Consider the following 11,419-nt stretch of genomic DNA (forward strand, 5'->3'; position numbering starts at 1 on the left):
GGGCAGACCAGATTTCACAGTCCGTGATGTGTTTTCGTGGCCGTGAATTTGGTAGGGCCCTACTTATAGCTATGTAGTTCCATTGAATTCAGTGGGACTGCTCACATGCTTCAGGTTACACACGTGCTTCTTTCCCTTGCGGCATCAGAACCTATGATAACTGTTTGCAGGTGCCTTTGTCTGTTTTAGTAAGTGTTTTCTTGACACTGTCAATCTATGCAATGCCTTGGCATGCAGGAACCTTTGAAACCCTGTATTAACTTTGTTTTATTGATTCCACTGTGTCGTCACACTTCTAAAATGACAAATGTACCCAAGAAAGTGAAACGCTGAGGCGAGGTTATAGGCAGCTGGCAAGCCGAAGAAGAAGCAGAAACAAATGTGAGGTTAAATGCCTTTCTTTTTTTATTCTTCCTTCTAGTAATTTCTGGGAATGTGAGAATTAGGGGAAAAATCTGAGTTGGCCTTAAGTTGAATTGGAAGTATATTGACAGTAAAAATGGGTTTAATTTATAAAGGTTGGAAGTTTATAAAAATAGGAACTATAGTCCAAGTTGCTATAGAGTTGGCAAGTTGTTGCTTCAAAAAATTTATACTGTTTAGTAGTCAGTGTGATCATAAGTTAAAAGCCAACCTTAACACCTGACTGTGCCAGCTGCTGTGAAATAGAAAAGTTATTTCTGGATCATATTTTCATGTTGTGTTCTGAAGGAGAGGGAAGAAGAGACACTAAATTATTCCAGTCTCTCTCCATCCAGATTTCATTGTAATTCTTAGTAGTTGGGGAGCAATAGAAAATATGTTTCTCTTCAGACCTAAGGTTCCCAGTCTAACAATGCTAATTGATCAGATGTGTGTTTTGTGGGGGTTGGAACATTATTTGGGTCATTAGTTGAGACATTTCACTTGCAGACTTCTAAAGAGGGAAAATATGCACATTCAATGGCAGTGGCAATGGAATTGTGTGCAGAAAATGGAGAGTTCCTTTTTCCCATATAATTATGGTGGATTTTTTAAAATTGGGGCATGAACATTGTTAATGAAAACCAAGCAGTGAGTGAATGTCCAATAGGCTCGGTATTGCAGCACCATCAAGAGTTATGTTAAATTAGAAAATCCAGACAAATAAGGTAGGGTTTAGTGATGCAAGACTAACTTAGCTATGGGGGTTAATTATTGTTAGCTGATTATTCTTGAGCCAGCTGAACTGAGTTCCTTCACTGTAATAACACCTACTCCCTTTCCTAACAGAAACTGGAAGCACAGATACTGTACTAGAGGAAGTTTATTGTGATTTTTACAAAAAAGGAAGTGTGCTGTAATTCAATATTGGTAAAAGACGAATCAACACTGAACATCACAATCTTTGCAAGTGTAAGGAAAAGTCAAAAGAAAGGGTAAATGGCTGTAGCAGATTTTCCACAAGGTAGATGTGATAAGCAGTAACATTACTGCATAATACCCCCAAATTATGTTTAACTCCTTTAAGTATACTCCTGGGCTTTTTTTAAGGCCTGATCTTGTAAGTCTTACTTGTGACGTATCTTTATTCACAGGAGCAGTCCTGTGACCTCAGTGGGAATGTACTCTTAAAAAAGGACTAATATCTCTGCTTCTAGGGCTTCCAAGAGGATTCATTTAGTAAATACTTGCACTCTGGTTTTATAGAAATTCTCCCAATTTTTGTCCCATTTCATCACACCCCATGTGTAGTGGTTCATGGCTGTTTTTTCCTGTTGGACCTGATCCAGAGCCCACCCCCGGACCTAGGCTTCAGATCCTGAGCTCCAGCCCAAGCCTGAACATCTACAGAGCTATTTTTAGCACCATAGTATGTAGACCCGGGCTCTGAGACTAACTGCCATAGGATCCTGCTTGCTGTGTAGATGTACCCATAGTCATAGATGAAGAAAAATAGAGCCCAGTGTTAGGAGCTGAGAACTAGGTCGGTTTCAGCTTTGCTCTACCTGGCCTGGCCTTTTTCACTGTGGGTCACAGTGGGCTAGATGCTGCTGCCCTCGCTCATTTTTCCCCTTCAGTTGTCATGTTGAAGTCAATGGAACTGCTCACCAAGGACCAGACTTTGATAGCCTTACTCAAGTTGAGTAGCACCCTACTCCATGGCAATCCCAATGACCTAGGGGAGGTGAGGTCCTGTTGAATGTTAGTAAGGGTGTCAGAATCTGGTCTGGAGTGAGCAAGGGCTGCAGAATCTGATCATATATTTCTAAAACTTCAATAGTGGTTTTCAAATCCTTGGTTTTATATTTTGATGTTTATCCAGACTTTCCGTATGAGATTGCACGTTACTGACATGGCTAAATATATATTGCAAAGCACTTTATTTAAGATTTTACAAATAATCTGTATTATGTAAAGGGCTGTTATTTATGAACAAATCCTATACATCCTTTATTAAAAGCATATTTTTACCCCATAGTCTTTGAGTCTCAGGCACTGTAAGTAAATAGTTCTCTGTGTAATCTTTGGTCCACATGCATAGCTGCCTTTAGCATTATTAACAGATATTTTTGCATGAGGTTGCACTGAAGCAAAGAGAGAGTGAACAAACTTCCCTGTTGTCCAGACATATACTTTCCATAAACCCTGGTGGGGATTAGGCATGAACACCAAGGAGTCTACTATATGCAGTATATTCCGTAGCATGAAACATATCGCAGAATGCAGAGGAAACACACGGCCTACAGAATCATGTAGCCAACTTGTACAGAACCCACTTTTCAGAACTCAGCACCTTCCTCACATTGAAAGCTGGGTTTCAGTTGCCTTTCAGCTCTCAGTTTTTACAGAGAAGCTGATTTTATTTACTTAGGTTTCACAAACCCTCGCGCTTTCCTTAATGTTGTTTTTTTTTAAACCCATACAAATAATTAAGATCTTAATTGACCTGTCCCCTTACAACATTACCACAAGCCAGACAAGTAACTATTAAAAATAATGTCCTGCTCTGCAGATCGACAACCCGCCCATTTGCAAAGTCCCAGCAAACAAACAAAAATTGCTTTACAGTGTGCCCGGGAAGTGAACAAATCTGGGGTCTGGCAAAGCTAGCTAGGGAGCAAGGTCCAAAGGCTTTGCCATCACACCCATTGATCTCGACTGCAGCAATACCGCAGGGGGAGAGAGGCGATGTCTCAAAGAACCAGGTCCCAAAGCGTTTTGAGTATTATACGTTAAAGCCAACACTTTGAATTCCACCCAGAAACAGATTGGTGAAGCCAAGGCACTGCTGAGGCAAATCCAAAACTGGAAAAGAGCATCCCAGACCAATCCATTTCTGTCTCATTTACATTATGCTCTTGGCAGGAGAAGGAGGCACTTCCACAAATCAATTTTTACACATCTTGACGGAGACAAAAATGAATCCCGGCCTGAAGTCTTTTAAACCAAGTTCCACCCAAGAGCAAATTAGACTATTGACTAGTTACTGTGGCGCGACCCTTCAGGGAGGAACGCTGCTGCCTTATCCGGTGAATGCATGCGGGCGTAATAATAGAGTTAGCATTTCTGACATCAGGATTTTTCAGTGAGGATACTGATACTAGCTTGATTGCAGTGGCACATGTGCCACCAGTTTATATCAACTCAGCGCCAGTCCTTCGTTCTGTGCCATCGGTTGGAGTCGTGCTTGCCCCAGGAGCAGGGGTCGAAAGTTGTACCCTGTGTTGTGTACCGAATTCCAAAAAGATAAAGGAAATTGTGTTTAACCCAATGGATATTTTTAACTATTTTTGTTTGTTTGTTTGTTTTTGGTATTGACCTATGAGAGCCATAAGGAAATTCCACCCTCAATCATTAATACTTTTTTTGAACTGTCATACACACTAAAATAAATGCCAATAGAGTCGACTGCAGGAAATCTTTACTGTTTTCTTAGAAACTCTTTAAAATGTAAACATCCTGTTGATATCAATCTCAGATTCTCCTCGTGTTGACACAGCAGCTGCTATCATTGTGCTGGGTCTGGCAGAGGAGCTGATAATACTGTATGCAGACAACGTTTAAGGAGTTAAAGTTAAAAATACTTATAATAACTTCAGAGTGGAACAGCTTACAAGAACATTGTAGTTACTACTATATGAAACTCAAAAAATTCAGCATTAAGATTAAACTTAACCCCCAAAACTTAAAAATATTGAAATACACAGTTAAAATCTTAAGTCTGTCCGTGTAGAGAAATTCTGAGAAAAAACAGACCACTTTGTTCATTCACAAGCAACAGGTGCCTCTCATGAGGGATCACATAAGCTAAAATGCCTTACCCACAAGATTACCGGCTCTCACAAAGTATGTTTCTAGCTCTCACGGTGTCAGCTACAAAATGGGAATCCTACATGTTCCAAGACCAGAAGGAAAATAATAAGAATCCCAAATGTATTGTTTTTTCCCCTTAAATCTCATGATTTTTTTTAAGCCAGTCTTGTGACTATTGGAGCCTGACTCATGTTTTTTGAATGCTTGGGTTAGCAATAGTGTACTCACAGTGGTATAGTGATTGTACTGACTCAGGTCAACTCTACAGCCACACATGGGCCAGAGGAAAAGATGTATTTTACAGATTCCCAATTACACAAATAGCATACTGAAGGCCAACGTTCCCCACTCTTGATGAAGAAGAGTCCATGTGCCTCCAGCTACTTATGTTTCATTAATTACAGAGCTACTTAATGTAAATGCAGTAAAACCTGTCTTAGCGACCACCTCTGAAAAGAGACCACCTGTCATGAGTGACTACTTGCAGAGGCCATGGAACATTTTCCCCCTATAATTTCACTGTGAAGAATCTGTGAAGAGTAACAACCTATCATCTGTGACTAGTGACCACATTTCCTTACTCCCTTCTATAATAACACACCTGTAGGAGGAACCAATCTTCCTTACTTCTATGCTGCCGCTGGCGGCGGCGTTGCCTTCAGAGCTAGGTGCTTGGCTAGCAGCTGCTGCTCTCTGGCCACCCAGCTTTGAATGCAGAACAGAGAGCAGCAGTTGCTGGTTGGGTGCCCAGCTCTGAAGGCAGTACCACTGCCATGGTATTGCCACCCTTCTTTGCTGCTGCTGGCACTGGTGCGGCCTTCAGAGCTGGGCACCAGGCCAGCAGCCCCTGCTCTGCAGCCGCCCAGCTCAGAAGGCAGCACAGAAGGGTGGCGATACCACAAACCCCCTACAATAGCCTTACCACCCCCTTTTGGGTCTGGACCCCCAATTTGAGAAATGCTGTGTACTTTTGTATACTCTGCTGTACTACTGTATTAATAAACCCACCAAGAGATTTCAAATACAGTACAGTACTGTATTGTATACTATATGTAATCTTCATTCAGAAGGCGATTCAGATTAAACATGAAACATGGGTAACAATAGTAGCCTTTTTCTACATCGTAAAAGCGCCCATTTTACAGCAGACCTTTGAAGAGAGACCACCTCTTACAAGTCACCACTTTTGCTAACTCCCATGAAGTGTCGCTCTTGGCAGGTTTTACTGTATGCAGCCTGGAGGTAAAGAAAGTCTTTTCCATAAAGTGCTAGCTGCTGCAATGGAGAATGTTCATTCTCAAACAGTCACCAAATTGTATGGAGGGACAGAGTAGCAGCAGGCCCGATAGGCAAAAGAATTGGGGAAAGGAGTAAAAGGCCACAAAGTGGGCCAGAGCCAGGCGATTGATCTTAAAAGGAGGGCAAGTTTGAATTGCAGAGAAAACTATTGTTGTTTAAATAAGGTCTGAATGAGTTGGGATTAATGGCAAAGTTCATCTACAGTTTTCTTGGCCATGTAGTGTATAGGTGAAGAGTTCCACTGTTTTACCCTTTACGGAGAGAATTTCAAAGCTGAAAATGACAGTTAGATACCGACCCCCCATTGACTTTCTTTGGTGCCTTAATTCCATGTATGTCTTTGAAAATCTCGCCCCCTAATTGTGACCCACATTTTAGATTGTATGGCACAATCCATTCAACACCTGGATGCAGGTAGCAGAACTGACTATCAGAAAACAAAGTTGGATTCTAACAAAGTTCAGGAATTTCTCATTAGAATATATGTGAATATAAGTTTTATTTATATTAAAGTGGCATGGCTGCTAATCCCACCTATTATTAAGATTACATAACACTGCCCATTGCGAGACTCTGTGTTCAGTTGCTAAATTGTGTTTATGTTAAACACATGTGCGTGTGCGCCTAGATGTATAACTTGTATTAGTTATGTGTCCACTAAAGACATACCGTTCTGATACAGCCAGTATTCCACTGTATCCAAAAATTGAGTTGGTGAGCTTCAATGTCAGGAAAACAAATGAGACACAAACATGTAACATTTTGTAAAATGTCATCCATAACGAAATTTTGGCCCCTTGCCCACCTCTACTCCAGTATACAATGAGGTGCATTTATTTCTACTTCAAATTGTTGCAGAATGGTTTAAAATTAAAACAATTGAAGCTTTTTTGTGATTAAAAACAATCTTGTTTGTCTCCTGATTTGTTTGTGTTGCTCAGTTATGTGCTGAAGCTCAGAAATGAAATATGCAACAAATGTAATTAATGTAATTGGACCAAGCTGTACATGTGACCCACTGAGAAATCAGCATATTTTTCGTACTTGCATTGAGGCATTTTAGCACAAAGCATCATTTTTGGACCCATTCTTGCACATTTTCAAAATCTTACGACTTTGCCGTCCATAACCCCTTCAAAAAGCTGGTTATGAAAATCTGAGACATTACCAGAAGAGTTATTAAATGATTTCTAAGAAAGAGACATTTTCACTTTCCTGGTAGAGCGGAAGATGGTCCATTGGTTACGGCATTAACTTTGGACTTCGGAGCCCTGGCTTCAGATTCCTGCTCTGCCAGAGACATCCTGTGTGACCTTGGACGACTCATTTACCATCTCTTAGCCTAGGTTACCCATCGGTAAATGGGGATAATACCTCACAGGGGTGTTATGAAGATAAATACCTTAAAGATTTTGAGGTGCTCAGATACTATGATAATAGGTATGGGATAAGTAGATAAAATAGACAGACAACATGTAGCATGTTTTGCACCAATTACAAGGTCTAGTTCCAACTGGATGATGATGATGAGGTAGTGTTTACCAGCAACGCATAGTAGCTAAAAGCAAAATCTCCTGTCATTTTAGGCAAAACCCTGGGCTGCAAGGCAGCTGGGATGAGCTGCCAAGTCAGTATATATGTACCACACAGAGATATGCCAGTACCTGTGCAGTACAGTGATTGGTACCCTCTAAATACCTAAATTAAATAGAATAGGATACATTCTTTGATTTCTGGACCTCTATAAGCAGAAACTCCTAAGCTAGAAATGAATTAACTCCAGACACACAACTGGTTGCTACACAACAGTCTGGTGTGCTTAACATGCAGATTAAGTGAGATTGAATCCAATATACCTATTTTTTTTCCCATCCATATTGGGCTAGGTAAGTGATGAACAGACCCTGCCATTTTAGTGTTGTCTTACTGTACACTTTAAAAATGTAATGCTTTCTAAGGCTCGATCCTGTAAAGGGATAACTCGTGCAACTGAAATTGCATGGGCCTCGGTGTTTGCTATTCAGGACTTAAATTACGTTGATGTTTTTGGTGTGTAGCTGTTGCAGCATGAGTGAGTGATGGGACCCAGAAAAGTCTAACCAACTGTTTTCTTCTGCTAGAGATCTCATAATTGGGGGAACTTTTCTGGTCAGTTCTTTCCATATGCAGTTGCCCTGACAGTTGCAGCAGAGGTTGGATAACGGCATCTTGACAGTTGCTGAAGCATTTTAGCAAAGAATCCCGGCAATCGAGCTTTTCTAGATCAGCTCCGGTATTTTTTTAGAATCCATCCTCGTAGTTCCCTCCCTTCATAGCTTTGTTAAGAGCACAAAGAGAAGACAGGAGGATAAAATAATGGGGGCCATTTTTTATTTTCCTAACAGAGTGTAGCTCATTTTCTCTACCAAATGTATAAGCATCTACCTCTGGTAACATGTCATAGTTGTTGACTTGTGGACATTGTCCTTTGATGATCCCACTGTATATTTAAATATAAAATGGTAAGATGAAAAAATAGGCCTTTTTTAATTCCTTTTCCTTCTTACACTTCCTTTTAAATAATGAAGAACCTGTACAGTGTCTGATTAGCTGTCATTTTGCTTTCATCACCAATGTGATGACTGGAACAACATTTCTGGTGGTTCAACATCTTTCTTGGTGTATGGGAGAAAGAAGGTGGTATGTTTATATGTAAATTGTATCAAGCCAGATCCTGAGCTGGTGTAAATTGATTTCAATGGAGCTGTGCCAGCAGAGGATCTGGCCTTTAGATTTAATTTTTCTTTATATACAGTAGTGTTAAAGAATATTTAATATGTGTATCCAGTCCCAACCTAACTGGTCATTTCTTACTAGACAGAATCATTGGAAAACTCTCCCTTAATAACGTAGAAAATGCTAACTAGATGCTGTTAAGAAGCCTACAGTCTGCCCTGGTGAGGCATGGACTTGATGATCTAGCGGGTTTAACAGGGTTTTCAATCTCAAATAATAAAGAAAATCCTCTCCCTTACTGAGCACTCGTCCACTTGATTTCACAACACTTTACAAAGTATCATCATCCCTAGTTTTGCAGATGGGGAAACAGGCATAGCGAAGTGAAGTGATTTTATCATGATTAGTAGCAGGACTGCTGGATCATGCCACTTCCCCTAAGTTCTAGGATTCTGTATTGCTCTTTTATTTGACTATTGCTCCCCCCTTCCCTTTTCAAATGAATGTTTTCTCTATGCTTTGATTTCTAGCTGATTTTTTATTATGGAGTTGCAGACAACTGGTGCCCACAACAGTATTTTGAAGAGATCAAGATGGATTTTCCAGATGGGGACATTCGGCTCTGTGAGAAGGGAATCCGCCATGCTTTTGTCCTAGATGCCAGCAGAGAGATGGCGGCCATGATTACAGACTGGGTACAAGACATTCTGACCAGATTATAAACACTCATTCAGTGAATAATGACAAGGAAAAAAAAGTTACCCTTTGGTGAATGTGTAATTCTCTTTCAGATTCTGACCCTAATTTTTTTGTGCGTTATAGATTATGGCTTGTTTTCTACTGAGACATCTTACAGAAGGATAAAGTCCTACTGACTGGTCTAAAGTATAGCTCCATCCACACAATAATTTTGGATCCCCATGCTGTTCCAGCAGTGCTCTACAAGGCATTTCAGGGATTCTATCAAATATAGAGCAGGACTTTGCAGAGTATGAAATATTTATCAGCTGATAGTACTGTCCACAAATTGGTATGAGAACCACCAAGACCTCTCTCTGGACACATGGCTGGTAAGTGCTAGAAGAGCTAGAAGTTCAAAATGAGAGCAGGAAAAGGACAGGCCCAAGGTCAGAAGTGTCAAAGTGGAATGTCTCAAGTTAAATACCTAAATCTATATTCATCCACTTACATAAGTGGCGTGGTTCTCAGAGGTACTGCACACCCACTGCAGTCAATGGGAACTGCATGTGTTCAGCGTCTTTAAAAAATCAAGCCACTTTTGTCATGTGCCTAAATATCGATTTAAGTCCCTAAGTCTAGAGGGATGCAAGATTAAAACTTTTGACCCAAATGCTCAAGTTGAATGAATTCACAATAAGAAAATGACCAACATTTCTGTCGCAACTGGATGTGCATATGAAATTTCATGAACCATTTTAAAACATATAGGGCCAAATCCTCAGCTGGTGTAAATATGCATAGCTCCATCAGTTTGTACCAGCTGAGGATCTGGTCCTTACTCTAATACATTACTAATAAATACACTTCATCATCATCATGCGCACTCCTTCGCCCTTTTATTTCACTTCAATCTAGATTGCAAACAGTGCAAAAAAAAAAATCTATCATTTGTGAAAATGACTCAAAGCTAAGAATGAAAACTCTATAGGCATTGGGAGCAGAAATTGCCAAGAGAGACAAGTGGAATCAGGAAAAACGTCTTAACAGTGAGATTGTGAAATAGTCTCTCAAAGGAAAAGATATAAGCCCAATCCCCAGAGAAACTTAAAAATAGAAAAAGCACTTGATAATATAGCGTAAAGAGCAGTCCTTTCCTGGCAGGGAGATAGATGACGTAATATGTCTTTTTCATCTCTGACTTGTATGATCCATTAAGAATTTAAATAAGGCACTATGGGAGATGATAGAGAAGTCCTGTATGATGCAGGAGGTCAGACTGGATAACCCCATAATTCTCTTCTTGCTGTTCCTTTATATGGTTACGCACACGGTCATTTCTGTTTAAGTTCCTTTGTTACTTTCTGGTATTTAAAGGCAAACTGTAGCGGAATCCAATTTCCAGGTTTTTGTGGACTTGTCTTCAGAACTCCAGGATTGTAAAACAGCTGGTACACCAATGAATTTGTGGATGATGTTTGTGGATGATGTTAATGAAACAGAAGATGATGCTTAAGGTTGAAATGTTAGGCAATCTGTGGTGGCATAAGATGAATGTGTGTGAGGCAATTGTCCCAGACTGTTCTGTGAAACTAACCTGGTCGTGGTTATTACAAGCTCATAGAAGCTGCCTTCCCTCAGCAGGACCATAGTGGCAATAGAATATATGTTGTTGCCTTATATGGTCATAACAACTGCAACAACAAAAATCACTGTGCTCAGTTTTGAAATCTACAGTTATGTGCGGTGAAACAGCCCCCAGATGCTGATATGCAGTCATTTTATATGTTCTTTCTGCTACGGCTTCTGAACCCATGTGCAGGGTGAAGCATATATATGTATGTTAGCAACAAATGTCAGCACTGAGTTCAGTAGATTCTTCTGTAATTACCTGTTGATATGATTGAATAAACTGTTCATTCCTTGCAGTATATTGAATTGAATAGCTGGGTATGGAATCAGTTTGTAAACATTCAGCTGTGTTAAGTGGTCCTTCCAGAGGTAGAAAATCTTGCAGTAATAAGAGACTACAAGCAACCATTGAAGCCTGGAAACTGAAAACCTATGGTGTACTCTTGTTCACAGTGTATTATTCATATACAGAAGATGGGGAACTGACTTCACAATACATGAACTTTGTGTGTTCTTTTTATATTGTTCCTGTCTTGTGCCCTGTTAAACAATGATAGTAAATCCCACTGAATGCACTGAGACCTATCATGTGGGTAGAGATGGTCAGTAACAGCCAGATCTGCTGCTAAATAATCCCTTATGACTTTATTAAATCTGTTTGCTCTAAGGCTAATGAGAATTTTATGAATCAATCAATTCCTTCCTCTTGGGAGCTGATTCCGCATGGTTGAAGTCTAGAAATATGCTACTCTGTTCAGTGCTAACAAGAAGGGGCCTAGTTGTCAGAAGTGCTGACCCACCCCCCCCCACACACTCCGCC

At 40.2% G+C, this 11,419-nt stretch overlaps 1 protein-coding gene across 11 annotated transcripts in view; it reads left to right on the forward strand.

Annotated features, from left to right (window-relative positions):
- LDAH (lipid droplet associated hydrolase) overlaps positions 1-10,895 on the forward strand; it is a 182,148-nt gene extending 171,253 nt beyond the window's left edge. For 10 of the 11 annotated variants that reach the window (XM_073335905.1, XM_073335906.1, XM_073335907.1 and 7 more), the window contains one exon: positions 8,820-10,895. In XM_073335905.1, coding sequence (XP_073192006.1) covers positions 8,820-9,011 — 192 coding nt within the window. In that variant the 3' untranslated portion in view covers positions 9,012-10,895. The remainder of the gene's footprint in view (positions 1-8,819) is intronic. The other variant, XM_073335902.1, reaches the window with a different exon arrangement.
- The last annotated feature ends 524 nt before the right edge of the window (positions 10,896-11,419 follow it).

This window comes from Lepidochelys kempii, chromosome 3 (assembly GCF_965140265.1).
Source record: "Lepidochelys kempii isolate rLepKem1 chromosome 3, rLepKem1.hap2, whole genome shotgun sequence".
In the NCBI taxonomy this organism is placed as follows: domain Eukaryota; kingdom Metazoa; phylum Chordata; order Testudines; family Cheloniidae; genus Lepidochelys; species Lepidochelys kempii.